The sequence below is a fragment of the Microcebus murinus genome, chromosome 2 (assembly GCF_040939455.1).
Source record: "Microcebus murinus isolate Inina chromosome 2, M.murinus_Inina_mat1.0, whole genome shotgun sequence".
Lineage (NCBI taxonomy): Eukaryota > Metazoa > Chordata > Mammalia > Primates > Cheirogaleidae > Microcebus > Microcebus murinus.
The window spans coordinates 28,803,636-28,818,673 of NC_134105.1; the positions used below are offsets into that span (position 1 = coordinate 28,803,636).

At 60.2% G+C, this 15,038-nt stretch overlaps 2 protein-coding genes across 2 annotated transcripts in view; both read left to right on the top strand.

Moving 5' to 3' along the window:
• The window catches only part of LOC105879533 (bone morphogenetic protein 8A), a 34,820-nt gene extending 20,086 nt beyond the window's left edge, over positions 1-14,734 (top strand). The window contains exons 4-7 of the mRNA XM_020280219.2: positions 6,970-7,164; positions 7,968-8,047; positions 9,179-9,289; positions 11,354-14,734. Coding sequence (XP_020135808.2) covers positions 6,970-7,164; positions 7,968-8,047; positions 9,179-9,289; positions 11,354-11,503 — 536 coding nt within the window. The 3' untranslated portion in view covers positions 11,504-14,734. The remainder of the gene's footprint in view (positions 1-6,969; positions 7,165-7,967; positions 8,048-9,178; positions 9,290-11,353) is intronic.
• LOC105879539 (succinyl-CoA:3-ketoacid coenzyme A transferase 2, mitochondrial) lies at positions 1,290-3,041 on the top strand. Its single transcript, XM_012779857.3, has one exon. It carries the CDS (start codon positions 1,358-1,360, stop codon positions 2,912-2,914), a length of 1,557 nt encoding a protein of 518 aa, XP_012635311.3. The 5' UTR covers positions 1,290-1,357; the 3' UTR covers positions 2,915-3,041.
• Positions 14,735-15,038: the final 304 nt, after the last annotated feature.

Here is a 15,038-nt window from a genome sequence, read left to right on the forward strand (position 1 = left end):
CAACCAGTGGATAGCTTTTAATAGATTTTTTGGCCTCAGTTGGCAGAAAATAGAGGAAGGGCAGGTTTTGGGTAGAAAGTCAAGAGTTCTTCTGTGGCTGGAATATAGAGACCCCTGGGGTCCTACTGAGATCCTTGGACCTCATGCAAATGCCCAGGGACAGGTGGGTGTGGAGGCCCAGGGACAGGTGGGTGTGGAGGTCCAGGTGTGGGAAGCGCTGGAATGTAAGTGGATTTAAAGCCATGGGACCGTCCCTGCTCACCTGGGCAAGGAGTGTGTCTCTGGAGACGAAGGGGGTGGCCCAGAGCCCTGCGGCCTCCAACAGGAGGGCCCAGGAAACCTGAAGGGCAAGGTGACCCAGACACCAAGAGAGGAAAGTGTTTGCAGAAGCAGGGGCTTGTCATCTGTGTCCTGCTGTGAGCACTGAAACCAAGGACAGAAGTGACCAAAGGATTTAGTCACAGAAGGATGTGATGACCAAGAGCTCAGTGTGGGGACAAAGTCTGATGGGGGAGGTGGAGGGAGAGAGGCAGTGGAGACAGGAGACAGCTCTTTCCAGAGCCTTTGCTGGGAAAGGGGAGCAAAGGATTGGGGTGGTGGCTGGAGAGAAATGGGGGACAGGGCAGTGTCTTTACAGGTTAGGCGACACTCCTGCACTTCTGTGGGATGGCAGTGACTCAGTGGAGAGGGACGAAAACGGCAAAATTCAGCACACGTTCAAGGGTGAGAGGCAGAAGACAGGGGGGCAGGCACTTCAGGTGCAGGGGCCCTTCTGATGGCTGCGTGGGAGGGACAACATGCCCCACTGTGCAATGAGGGGTGAGCCTGAGCCCCCGTGTTTGCTGTGGGGCAGGCACCACTCTCCCAGCTGTCACAGGACTAAACCAGGGCACCCGGCACAGAGGGAGTGTCAGAGAGGGGTGGCTCATCCCCACCATCAGCGTCACCCTGCTGTGCCTGTTCCTTAGATACTGGCTGGCGTCTCTGGGGAGGTTCTGGAGGGTTTGCAGTTTCTGTCTGAGGCTCCACGAGGCAGGAGGGATTGGGGTGACCCGTAGCCTGGCCTCGGCTCTGCCCTGCGCCCGGGGCCTGTGCGTGGGACACGGTGGACCGAAGGCGGCACCATCCGGGCCTGAACGCGCGGCAACGGCCCCCAGCCCGGCCCAGCGCGGGAGCAGCTCCCGTCCCTGCGGCTGGCCGGCAGGAGCCTGGCGCCTGGCCGCGGACACCCGGCTCCGAGCACGACCGGGCGCGCGTCACGGCGCGGGCACCCTCCCTGCTCTGTGATGCGGCGGCGCTGCCGGGGCGCGCGCGCGGGGCGCCCCAGCTTGTGCCCCGACCTCGGAGCGGGCGGACGATGGCGGCGCGGCGGCTCCTGGCGGCGGCGCTCGGGACCTGCGTCCCCGCCGGCCGCGCGGGGCCCGCGCTGGCCCAGGGCTGCTTCTGGCGCGGCTTTGCCACCAGCCCCCGGGCCCGCGTCAAATTCTACACCGACCCCGTGGAGGTGGTGAAGGACATCTCCGATGGGGCCACCGTCATGATGGGGGGCTTCGGGCTCTGCGGGATCCCGGAGAACCTGATCGGGGCGCTGCTCAAGACGGGCGTGAAGGACCTGAAGGTGGTCAGCAGCAACGTGGGGGTGAAGGACTTCGGCCTGGGCCTCTTGATGGCCACCAAGCAGGTCCGCCGCGTCGTGTGCTCGTACGTGGGCGAGAACCCGCTGTGCGAGAGCCAGTACCTGTCGGGCGAGCTGGAGCTGGAGCTGACGCCGCAGGGCACCCTGGCCGAGCGCATCCGCGCGGGCGGCGCCGGCGTGCCCGCCTTCTACACGCCCACGGGCTACGGCACCATGGTGCAGGAAGGGGGCTCCCCCATCAGGTACTTCCCGGACGGCCACCTGGCCATCATGAGCCAGCCCCGGGAGGTGAGGGAGTTCAACGGCGAGCACTACCTGCTGGAGCACGCCATCCGGGCCGACTTCGCCCTGATCAAGGGCTGGAAGGCCGACCGCTCCGGAAACATCATCTTCAGGAAGAGCGCGAGGAACTTCAACGCGCCCATGTGCAAAGCCGCGGATATCTCGGTGGTGGAGGTGGAAGAAATCGTTGACGTGGGGGCTTTCCCCCCAGAGGACATCCATGTCCCTAGCATTTACGTGGATCGCGTGATAAAGGGGCCGAAATATGAGAAGAGAATCGAGCGGATGAGGTTCCAGGGACAGAAGACTGGAGAAGTCCTAGACAAGGACGACCCCAAAGTACGCATCATCAAACGGGCAGCTCTGGAGTTCGAGGACGGCATGTACGCCAACCTGGGCATCGGGATCCCGCTGCTGGCCAGCAACTACATCAGCCGGGACATGACCGTGTACCTGCACAGCGAGAACGGCGTCCTGGGCTTGGGCCCGTTTCCTCCCAAAGCTGAGATGGACGCGGATCTCATCAACGCGGGCAAGGAGACGGTGTCGGTGGTTCCCGGGGGCTGTTTTTTCGCCAGCGATGAATCCTTCGCTATGATCCGAGGGGGACACCTCCACCTCAGCATGCTCGGAGCCATGCAGGTGTCCAAGTACGGCGACCTGGCCAACTGGATGATTCCCGGCAAGAAGGTGAAAGGAATGGGCGGTGCGATGGATCTGGTGTCCAGTCTCAAGACCAAAGTGGTGGTCACCATGGAGCACTGCACGAGGAACAACACCCCCAAGATCATGGATAAATGCACCATGCCGCTGACCGGGAAGCGCTGTGTGGACCGCATCATCACCGAGAAGGCCGTGTTCGACGTGCACAAGAAGAAGGGGCTGACGCTGGTGGAGCTCTGGAAGGGCTTGACCGTGGACGACATCAAAAAGAGCACGGGGTGCGCCTTTAACGTGTGCCCCAACCTCAAGCCCATGCAGCAGGTGGCGACCTGAGCCGGGAGGCAGCCCTTGGGCGCTGAGCCTGGGCCTCTCAGGGCTGGCTGCTGCCCTCTCAGACTTCACTGCGCAGATGGTGTTCTCTCTGGAGGGACATGACTTTAATAAACACAGAAGGAAACCAGCCGAGGGCGTCTGGTGTGTTCTTGAGTACCGCAGGTCGCTCTGTGACCGTCCGCCGAGGAACGCGCCTCTCCCGTCTCTGTGGTTCACCTTAAATTCCAGCAGCTGGAGAGAGTCCCAGCTGATGGCACCGGCGCGCCTCCCTCATAATCCGGTCACAGAACGCAGACAAAAGACGAGGGAGAAAGCACCCCCAGGGCATAGCTAAGGGGCTGTCTCACTACTGCTGAGACACGTGGAGAGACATGCACGTGAACCTGTGACGGAGAAACGCCGTCTTCATGGAGGTGGCCCCTGTAGCTTCTCTGACTTTCATCTGGGCCTTTCATTTCATTGGTAAAGTCTGTTTCCCAGCACCCTCCCCTCTGCCCCCCACGTCTCTCCTCCTGGTGCCTAAATAGGTGACCCTAGAAGGAAAACAGGACCGTGTCCAGGGGATGGGACCTGGTAATGGGAGAGACGGGAGGGGGCTGGTGCTGACAGCCCACAGGGAAGGTTCCTGTAGAAAGAAGCCGTGTCTGTGTTGCCCAAGGCGCTCATGATGCAAGAGGTCTAGAGACCTAAGCGACGGACTGGAAGGGTTTTCTCCACTTGAGCTGCAGGCTCCTGCATCCTCCAGACCAGACGCCTAGATCCTTCCCCCTGTTAGAGGCCCAAGTGGCCTCTGGTGTAGCAGCCCTCAGAAGCCAGGAGGGGCTGTGAGGTGTTTCATCCTGAGTCTGTAGTCTCAAAACTAAAGTGAGAAGAATGTGTGTGAGTCCATGTGTGTACGTGTGTGTGCATGTGTGTGCGTGTGTGTGTGCCCGTGCGTGTGCCCGTGCGTGTGCGTGTGTGTGTGTGCGTGTGTGTACTGTTGAAGACCAAGCCTGGCACGCAGCCTGCACCTTGTAAGTGAGCTCCAGGGGTTCACAGAGCCGACGGGAGCGTGCCGGGCAGAGCAGTAAGTTCTCGGTGGTCAAGGACGGCCTTTCGGAGAGGCCCCATGAGAGCCTCACCCGACAACGGATGGGCCGGATCCTGGACAGGGGAGACGGCACTCGCTGAGGGGACAGCCTGGGGTTGTGGGGAAGTGGCCAGGCACCATGGCTGGGGGGAGGGTGGGATGAAATGTGGTTGAGTGGACGGTGGGGCACATTTGGGGGCTTCTGGGGAGGGGCGGCTGACTTGTGCTGGCTGTGAGAGTTTCTAGCAGGAGCGCGGAAAAGGCAGAGGGCCCAGGAGCGCACGGCGAGACCGCCCAACTCTGAATCCACCAGGACGGTCTGCCAGGGCTGGGCAGCCTAGGGACTGCCACCGCCAGGACTGCCCGCCTTCCTGCAGCCAGCTGGAGCTGGGGGCCCTGCCCAGGGATGGGTGGGCACAAAGCAGAGCCGGGGCAAGAGGGCTCTGGGCTCTGGAAGGAGGGACTGAGGCCTCCCCCGGGCCTGCCAGATGCAAGCTCTGAACAGAGACCAGGCATCAGTCCCCTTCTGCCCCGCAGCCCCCAGCCAGGCCTCTGCAGTTGGCTGGGGAAGGATGTGACTGTCCTGGCTCTGTCCCAGCTTGCCCTGGGACCTTGAGCAGTTGCTGCCCTCGTTGGGCCTTTGTTGCTGCTCCTGTAAAATGGGCGCCTGGGACCAGCTGCTCGCAACGGTCCTCAGTCAGGCTCTGGTGGCCTGCGAGGCCTACAGAGGGGTCCCCAGCACCGAACTCCTCTGGCTCAGAGGAGGTCTGGGAGGGCTTGTTGGAGAATTGACCTAATGTGTCATCATGTCTGGCCCCAGGAGACCCCCACAACTGCAGAGCCTGGAACATAGGTAGTTGCACAAAAGAAAGGCAAGTAGTGAACAAAGCCTGGAGGACTGACGACCCCTCCCCCCACAGCCAGGGCTCCCCACAGCAGCACACAGCCCTGGGTCCCAGGTCGTCCCCACGTGGCAGCCAGTGTCCGGAGTTCCCCTCCAGGTCCTGGCATCGGTGATTGCCGGCCACCCCACTCGGCGCTCTGTTCCCTCCCCATGTGACCTCTCCCACCTGTCCCTCTGCCCCTGAGGCTCTGCCTCCTGTGGCTCAGCCGCTTCCCACACCCCTGACTCGCCAGGACCCGACTGCCGACTGGCTTGTCCGGGTTCCAGTGGCGGGGCCTGCGCCTGCACCCTCCCTGTCTATGGGGCTCTGGTCCTCGTTCCGAGAGGGAGCCTGTCCCGAGCCCAGAGCAGTTGTTTGTGGCAGGTGAGGTCACGGGTCAAAGGTTGGTCTCTGCATCGATTGGTTCACTCAAGTGTCCAGTGGACACCCGGTCTGAGGCACAGCTGCTTCAGGGCTGACCTTTGCGAGGGCCCGAGGGTGGGGCAGGCGGCGTCCTTGACCTGCAGTGTACAATGGAGGCCCACGTTGTATAATGTGCCTATGAATGTAGGGGTGTGTGTGTGTGTACACATGTACATGCATGTGCGTGTGTGCACGTGTGCGCCTATCAGTGCTGTGACATGGCAGTGAAACGTGCTCTCATGCAAGCTGACCACTTGGCACTGTGTTTAAAGAGACGCACTCGTGAGCTAGTGACCCTGCTTCCGGGACTCAGGGCAAGAAGATCTCACACGCGCAAAATGCAGAGGCTCCGCCGCAGCCTCGTCTTCAGAGCGAGAGCCGGGAGACCCCCCACGTGACCCAGGACAAGCGACCCTCAGTGATCACGGTGTGCGCCCCACGGGACTTCATACGCTGGAAATGTTTAGTGCAGACATTTTAACAACCAGAAAATTGTTTATGTTAAAAAGCAGAAAAGCCTGGTGTGGCGGCTCGTGCCTGTAATCCCGGCAACTCAGGAGGCTGAGGCGGGAGGGTCGTTGAGGCCAGGAGTTCGAGACCAGCCTTGGCAGCATAGCCAGGCCAGTCTCTGAAAAAAACAATTGCAGAAAATACAGACTTCTTTCCTGGGCTCACAACTGTTTAAAACTTAAATCCACATAATGAAAATAGCCTGGAAAAATTAAAACGATCATGTAGGAGTTGAGGAGGGGGTTAGGAATATTTTTTCTCAAAGGCTTCTTTACTGTGGTTATTATGTTGCTCTCACAGTAAGAAAGGAAGAGAGGTCATTTGGAACGCAAACAGGTGCAGGGGGAACTGTGGGTTTGGTCAGGCTTCGCGTGTCCAGGGTCAGGGATCAGGGTTTTAACGGCTTCCTCGGTCTCCGGCCGCTGTGGGAAAAATCCCTTTCCACAGGCTTCGCGGACCTGGGGCTGAGCCCGAGCCAGGTCCCGCCTGCAGCCTCCCGTCTGTCTCTTTTTCTCAGCCGTCCTGGGCTTGGGCTCTGGAATGAGACCGACGGGGCTGAGCCGGGCTCCGGGACTGGGCTGCAGGGCTGGTCTCCGCCCCGCGGAGCTGTTGCCTCCTCTGCGGGCCTCAGGGAGCCGGTCGCCGGCCCTGGGCTGCGCGGCTGAGCAGGACTCGCTGACCCGCGCGTGCTGCCCCGCTGTCCCGCCAGGGGTGACAGGTTCGCACCCCAGGGAGCAGGCGGGAAGGCAGGACACGGGCCTCTGAGGCCTCGAGGTGGGAGCCCCGTTCTGGGAGTCACGGGCAGGGCTCTGGGTCGCCACGGAAGGCCCTGAAGTGTCTTCTGTGACGTGCGCACTTCGGGATTACTCAGAGGCCGAACGAGGTGCCAGTGGGGAGATCCTTTGCAACTCGACACGAACGTCTGTGTCGTGATTATCACTGATACCCACGCCTGCGGCTCATGAGGCCCCTCACCCCGCCTCCTCCAGATCTGTCGCCAGGGAGCCGGGGCTGGACTGGGGCCTCTGGGCTTCCGGTGAGGAAACTGAGGCTCAGCCGGCCCCTCAGGCCCTCAGGCTCCAGGCCCCTGGCCCGGGGGGGGGGGGAGAGGTCCCTCTGTGTCCCCGTGCAAGGCCCCCACCTGTGAGTGACCCTCTCCTCTGTCTCAGGGCACAGCGTGGATCCTGGCCTGGCCGGTCTGCTGGGGCGACGGGCACCACGCGCCAGACAGCCTTTCATGGTCACTTTCTTCAGGGCCAGCGCGAGCCCCGTCCGCGCCCCTCGGGCAGTGAGGCCACTGAAGAGGAGGCAGCCGAAAAGAACCAACGAGCTGCCGCACCCCAACAGACTCCCGGGGATCTTCGGTGAGGGCCGGGCCTGGCCTGGGTTGGGCCCTGCAGGCTTTGGCCGAGAGGTGGGGCAAGAACCAGGTGGTGGCACAGAGCCTCGGGGCCCTCGGTTCAGTTTAAGCCCTGGTCACTCTCCAGCAACCGTCCCCGACTCTGTCTTTGCTTGAGGCACCGTGCCGACCGGCGGCTCCACTCTGCAGGCCTCGCAGCCTCTGCCCTGCCTGTCCCTGCCGCCCGGAAGTCCCGTCGCTGCTCCCCTGGCTCTCCCAGGCCTTTCCCAGGAGCCTGCCTCAGCTGGAGCCCGGGCGCCCTGCAGGACCCTCAGCTGTTTATGGGAAGGTCTCCCCCAACAGGGCCAAGCCCCTCGGGACCAGGGATAGGTCTGACCCGGCCATGTGTCCTCCTTCACAGAGACTCAGTGCTGTGGCTGCCTCGATGGGAGCCACTTGAACTCGAGAAATGGGTGTGGGGAGAGGGGGTGGGCACGAGTCAAGAGGGGTCTCCAGGGGAAAGAAAGAGGAGGCCCAGGATGGCCGAGGGTCCTGCTGAGCTGTCTATGGGAGCATCAGGCGGCTCACAGGCTGATAGACAGGGGAGGCCAGACCTCAGGGCTCCCCTAGCCACGGGGAGCCACGGAGTGCTCTTGAGCTGGGCCATGGCACGAGCAGAGCTCCAGGGGGGCTTTATGAGACCAAATGGTTTCCTGACATTTGTTTATCCAACAAATGTGCCCATCAGGGCGACCCCTACTCTAGCACCCCATGGGCACAGCACAGAGCAGGAACGCCAGAAAGACCTTGTCCCGTCTGTCCCTGCAGATGACGTCCACGGCTCCGGCGGCCGGCAGGTTTGCCGTCGGCACGAGCTCTACGTCAGCTTCCAGGACCTCGGCTGGCTGGTAATTTCTGACCCTTCTCCGTCTTTCTTAAATGAAAATCCCCACGTGTGGCTCACACGTGTATCTGCAGGGAGGACATAGGTTATGGGTGACTTCCATTTTCTCTCTCTGTTTTTTAGACAGGGTCTTGCTCTGTCTCCCAGGCTGGAGTTCAGTGACACAATCACAGCTCACAGCAGCCTCAAACTCTTGGGCTCAAGTGATCCTCCTGCCTTAGACTTTTGAGTAATTGGGACTACAGGCATGCACCACTATGCCCAGCTAATTTCTTTTTTTTTTATAAAGACAAGTCTCGCTATATTGCCTGGACTGGTCTTGAACTCCTGGCCTCAAGTGATCCTCCTGCCTCGGCCTCCCAAAATGCTGGGATCACAGACGTGAGTCACCACACCCAGCCCAGTTTCTTTCTTTCTTTTTTTCTTTTTTTTTTTTTTGAGACAAGGTCTTACTCTTTTGCGCAGGCTGGAGTGCCTGGACGCGATCATGGCTCACTGCAGCCTCAAGCTCCCAGGCTCAAGTGATCCTCATTCCTCCCAAGTAGCCAGAGCTACAGGTGGCACCACCACGGCCTGCTAATTTTTGTTTTATTTTATTTTTCGTAGAGACAGGTCTCATTATGTTGCCCGGGCTGGTCTTGAACTCCTCGGCCTCCCAAGGTTCCGGGATTACAGGTGTGAGCCGCTGAGCCCGGCTCCAGTTTTCTTTTTCTGTTTTTCTGTTTTCCAAGTTTTCTAAAGTGAGAATATGTTACTTACAGTGAAGAAGAGGTTTTGTTGTTGTTTTTGTTTTTGTAAAAACCATGAAAATGAGGACTGAATCCTCAGCCAGCTAGGCTGTGGGCGCTGCCACAGGGACCCGAGACGGGCGGCGGTGCCCGGGCGTGGCTGTGACCGCGGCCCGGGGCGCGGGCGGGGGGCAGGCTGGGAGGACAGAGCGAGGCGGGAGTGAGGGGCAGAGCTCGGGCTCTGTCTGCAGAGGGTCCTGGTGGACTCGGCCCCTGAGGGTGGGCGGATGGCCCTGAGGCTCCGGGAGGCGAGGGGCAGTCCTGGGTCGTCCTGTGACGCATCCTCTGACAGGACTGGGGGCGGAGGAGGGGCGCGTGCTGGGACTCACCTTCCCCCCTGTCCCCAGGACTGGGTCATCGCCCCCCAAGGCTACTCGGCCTATTACTGCGAGGGGGAGTGCTCCTTCCCTCTGGACTCCTGCATGAACGCCACCAACCACGCCATCCTGCAGTCCCTGGTCAGTGTCTCCCGTCACGCCGGGCCCGGGCCTGAGGAGAGGGGCTGGTGCGCCAGGAGGGCCGCGAGGGCACCTGCTCCGGGTCTCAGGGCGCGTTCTCTGCGTGGGCTCGGTGAGGTGGTGAAATCCCGCAGCTCTGCAGAATCCGCTCCCTCACGGCCCCGCTTGTACACGCAGACACAGCCCCGAACACGGCTACACCCGCACTTACACATGGTTCAGTACACGTACACATCCCGTGTGCTGCACACGCGCATGTGGGTCACTTATGTCCCTGCGTGTGGGCACCCAGACTGACAGGCACCGCTCCTCACGGTCACAGGCATGGCACCCAGTAGACATGGGGGACCTGTCTCTCGGGGACCTGCGTGATCTTGACCCACATGTGTGCCTGTGTGCACTGGCGTGTCTCGTTACCAAACCCACAAGGGGGTTCTGGCCCTGTTGCTCACGGCACAGAAGCCCATCACTGAGGCGGCGAGGGTGGCCAAGGAGGCCTGATAATTTATCACAGGTGACACCTCCTGGGAGACGAGCGATGCCTCAGATCCGCCCGAGGGCAGGGTGTGTGAGGGGCTCAGGAAGGTGGTTCGTGTGTGGGGCAGGTTGTGCTGACAGCGGCGGGAGGGAGGGTGGCGTGTGCGCCGATGTCCTCTGGCGCTCTCCGTTTCTGGGAGACGGCCGCAGAAGGGAGCGGGTTAGTGGAAGAGCAAGATTATGACGTCTGGTCGAGGAGCCCGACGGCCCGGGAACCCCAAACATAAGGAAGCCGCAGGGATGGCACAGACGGGGCGTCACTGTGTGTTTGCTCCTGGGGCCGGTTACAGTCTGACCACGACACACAGGCACCACGTGAGGGACACACACGCACCACGTGAGGGACGTGTGGCGCTTTTCCCCACCCCCGCCATGGGGGTGGGGGCAGGGCGAGTCCGGGCTCCGGCTGTCAACCCCTTGGCATTGTCCTAGTTTCTTCCTCAGCCGTTTGTGTTTTCTCTCAACTGTGGGGTTTTCCATGCCTCAGTCTGGGGCAACTTTAAAAGATGAAGAAAAGTTTCTATGGAAACATCGTTGCTGCTGCTTCTTGCTAAGTGTTTGTATGGCGATTCTGGCACCGACTTCCTTGCAGAACTTTTTACCCAGAATCCTAGTTCCTAGGATCCCTCGGCCTTATGTTCTTCTAGTAAGAGGTTGTTCGAAGGTGATGCCCGTGTGAGAGGAAAGGAATTGGCAAAAGTGGCCGTGACCTGTAACACTTCCTTTCTCAGGGTCACATGGCGTTGTCAGGACACCTGGACAAGCTCAGGGGAATGACAGGACTCATGGGGTGGCCAAGCCCAGCCTTTGCGCCCTGCGGCTCTCAGGATCAGGCGAGGGAGGTGCTTGGGGAGGTGATCACACCTCCCCGGACTCCCGTCCCTCTGCCACACACCCCTGCCACTCACTTAGCCCAAGCCCCCAGCGGCTCCACGAGCCACCAGGCAGCAGGGAAGATGGGCGCTACCGTCTGGGGGAGGCTGTGGGTGAGCTGGTCAGCAAACCACCAGTACGACCACGCGTCCTGTGACCAAGAGAAGTCGGGCCCTCAGGGGAGGGTGCCAGGCTGGGCCTCTGTGCACAGGGAGGTTCCATGTTGGGAGCTGGAGGAAGAATGTTCAGGCAGAAGGAGCAAGTGCGAGGCCCTAAGGCAGGAGCGAGCCTGGGGGCTTCAGGGCCAGCAGGGAAGCGGGGCTGGGGCAGAGAGCGAAGGGGGGGGGGCGGTGATGCTGGGGATGGGCAGGCCACTCTCCTCGGGCCTGGGGGTCTCTGGAAAAGAGGGTGGGTCTTATTCCAAGTCCCCTGGGAAGCTGTGGGGGTGTTTAGCAGGGCCTGGCTGTGGTGGGAGGGTGGGCAGTAGGGGTCAGTGGTGTGAGAGGCAGGCAGACCAGTGACAGCTGCTGTGGTCACTTGATGGGGCACCCTGGAGACAGGCCAGGGCGGGGAGCAGGCTGAGCGGGGGGCTGGGCTGGGGAGGCCTTGGAGGCTGCCAGGCTCATGCCCCTGCATGCACCCCTCACTGCCCAGGTGCACCTGATGAAACCGGACGCAGTCCCCAAGGCGTGCTGTGCGCCCACCAAGCTGAGCGCCACCTCTGTGCTCTACTATGACAGCAGCAACAACGTCATCCTGCGCAAGCACCGCAACATGGTGGTCAAGGCCTGCGGCTGCCACTGAGGCCCTTGCCCACCCAGCCCTGCTACAGCCGCCCCTTCCCATCCGGGTCAGGTCCTGCCCCAGGAGCAGGAAACCTCAGCTGCCTCCCCTGGGCAGGCTGTCTCCCTGCCCAGCCCTTTGGTGGCCCGATACACACAGCAGCCTCGGAGCTGGACAGTGTGCTGGCCGCACCGTCTGGGGTCAGCACAGAAGTCCCATCTTGGGACCTGTCTGTGGCCATCCCTGGCCCAGAGTGACCAAGCCTGGCTGGTCTGAGGTTGGCTGACTTGGGTTTGCACCATTCACCATAGGGTGTGAGTGTGGGCAGGAGGGCCCTGCCCCTTCCCAGGTGCAACATGGCATTTCTGGGGCATAATTAGACGGGCACATGTCCACAGCACAGTGTATTATTGGATCCCTTGAACTTGGCTCGAGGGCATAGTTTTAGCACATTAAAAAAGAACATGCTGAATGGGACTCATGACCTAAGGTTGAAGCTGGTGGGGACATGTTACCGCATGTGTCTTTCCTGCCCCGGGCCTGCCCCTTTTCCGGCCTGGGGAAGAGGTGTGGCCCACAGAGAGGCAAAGAATCTTGGGGGCTTCCAGTTCCTTCAACTGCCCCTGCCACACTCACTCATGGTGGGCTCGGCACTGAGATAAAGTTAACTCTTAGCAGAAGCAAGGACAGTGGCTGTGGCTCATGGTCCAGGCTGGCAGGGCAGATGCCACCATGGCCTATCCCCTTGCCCATGGCCAGAATGAATCATCAACCTGTGTACCTCTCCCACAGAACCCGGACAGGCCTCAGGACCTCAGCGAGGAACTGCAGACAGCCAGCACCGGCTGTTCTGAGTCGGCATGAACCCGGTTTCCCTCCTGCCCCGCTGAAGAGCCCTCCACTCCCCCCAGAGCATGTGACCGGGCAGCCTCTGGCCAGGCCTGGGGCAAGGGTGGGGACTGTCAGTGTTTGCTTGTGTCTAGGAGTTAAGAACAGGCTGGTCACCAAAGTCTGCCTCACCCTGCGTGCCCAGCAGCCTTGTCCTGTGTCTTGGGTCTGTGAGTCAAAGAAAAGGCCCCTGTCCCAGGGAGTGACAGGTGGTAATTAGACTGGGTTGGGTGGGGACGTTTGTCTCAGTCCCCACTATTCCCGGAAACCACTGTTCTCCTTGGAGCAGCCGCCGGGAGCTGGGGTGTTTATTTGATTTCTGACTTGCTAAGCCTGTAATTTACCTGCTGGAACAGAGAGAGTCCAGCTGCCTGAACTGTGCCATTCAAAGCAGATTCTGGGCCTGTCCCCATCCACAGGCACAGCCCAGCAAGAACCACCGTGTGCCCAAGGATGCGCTTCTCTGGAGTTCACATGCTGCACCCTGAGGGCAGGTCTGGCGGCAGGGGTGGAGGCTGGGGCCACGCTGCGGGACAGCAGCCCCTCCACCTGGACCAGGGAGGGCCTCCGTGTGCCAGCGCAGAGGAAGACACCCTGCCATGTACATGAGGCCGGGCCTGGCTGTCTGGAAGACGATGAGCTCCCCACTAGCCTAGGGCTTCGGGGCTGCAGGGATTGGACAAGGCACTGGCCTGAATGTCAGGTGACCAGTTTTCTGGTTCCGGCTCAGCCACTGGCTTGGTGTCAGAACAAGTCCCCTTTCTTATTCATGCTTCAGCTTCCCGTCTGTGTCACAAGGACACAGGACTCTTTCATTCCAAAGGCCCTGCCAGCCAGAGAATCTGTGCCGCCCGAGCCCCTCCCTCTCCCCAGGCCTGAGCGCCCCAGAGGCACAAGCCAGGAGCCCACCTGCCATTTCAGGGCCCAATGTAACCACTCTCTCCTCCCAACGTCAGGGGCAGTGGGGGTTTGGACACTACTGGACAAATGTCAATGTTTGGTCTCTTCACTGCCCGGCACGTCGTAAGCGGGCATGGTTTGGGGTCGCCAGGAGTTTGGGAAGGGAATGTTCTGACGACACAGCCGGCCTCGCCCACCAGGTGCGCAGACCAGGCATGTGAGCATCGGGACGCGCCTCCCTTTTCAAGCCGCAACGCGGAAGGCACGGCCAGTCTTCCTTTCGGCCACTCAGGCAGCACCAAATGACAGCAAAGGCCTCAGCGAAGGGAGGTTATCCTGGACACAAGCTGAGGAGCGTTGGTGCTCAGTTACCAAGGCCGCCTTGCTGGTCCTGCCGGCAGCCCAGGCTGTGTTCAAGGCTGCACGTTAGAAGCGTAAACAAGGGCAGTCCACTCGGGCGGCTGATGGCGAGTCGCTGGCCCCAGCAGGGAGGACACAAAGGGAGGGCCGCATCTGCACAGCTGACGGCAGGTGAGCAGCAGTCCTGCCCCGCTGTCTCTGCGGGTAGGTGGCCTGCGCTGTAAGGTGATCCCGACCATTCCAGCAGAAAGGAGGCTGTGAACAGAAGGGGGGCAGTTAGAGCCAAGTGGACCTGGCATCACGTCCTGCTCCGCCTGTTAATCTGACCACATCACACACCCTCTGCACCTGCTCCTTCCTCTGGAGAAGGGGGTACCTGCCTTTGCGAGGCCTCCACGGGGTCAGATGTGCCACAGGGCTCTTGGCACCATGCCTGCGCAGACGTGTGGAATAAACTGCATCTGTGTGCAGTCTCATTTCAAACGGACTTGCAAATTTGGGTTTGCCCTGTGTGCCTTCCTGCTAAAATCCACTCCCAGAATGTGCCCTGCAGGTGCTGCTGTATTCATTAATACCTCAAAGCTGTGCTTTTCCTAAAAAATCTAAACATGGTCGTCTCTTGGGATGAGGTGTGGCCCTGCACCCCACCTGCTTGTGGAAGGAGCCAGGGCCTTCGGGGACCAGTGCGCGGGGGTCTCGTCGAGGCACAGTGGCAGGTGTGTGGCCCTCCTCTAGCCCGACAGTATCATCACAGCACACTTAGGGGGAACTTCCTATCCAAAGTTTCTCTTCCTACTGGAAAGCCTTGAAGCAAGTATTTGGACCCCCCTTGTAAAAAACTTTTAAGAATATATTACGTGCGTGCTGACGAAAATTTTGATAATAACAAAAAATGGAATACAAATAGCCGTAATCCACCACGATCGCCAGTGTCAACAGTTCCTTCCTGCCTTTTCTTGGCACATACACGTTTGTTTTTATATATAGTGTATAGATATTTCATGAAGTCAAGATCATACTCTATGCACTGCTTGGTGATCTGATTTATTCAATTTATGATATATTTTGAAAATTTCCATTATTAAATATTCTTTGAAAACATAATCTTCAGTTGCGTTCCATCCCTTGGGTTCTGCCTTAATTGTCTGCCTCGCTAACAGGTCTCACAACTCCCTGCTCAGAGGGCAGGTGGGCAGCACGGTGCTCAGGTCACGTGGTCACAGAATGGCCACTAGCCCAGGATCCCTCGACCGGGAACTTTCTTCCTTTGTGCGGCACTTGGCACAAGAAGAGGGTAGGACCCTATTGAAGGAGTGGGTGACTGGGGCAGGGGCAGGCACCTCACCTCCGAGACTCAGGTGACCTCAGTGTACAAGGGTCAAGGGTACATCCAGCAGGACAACTCCTG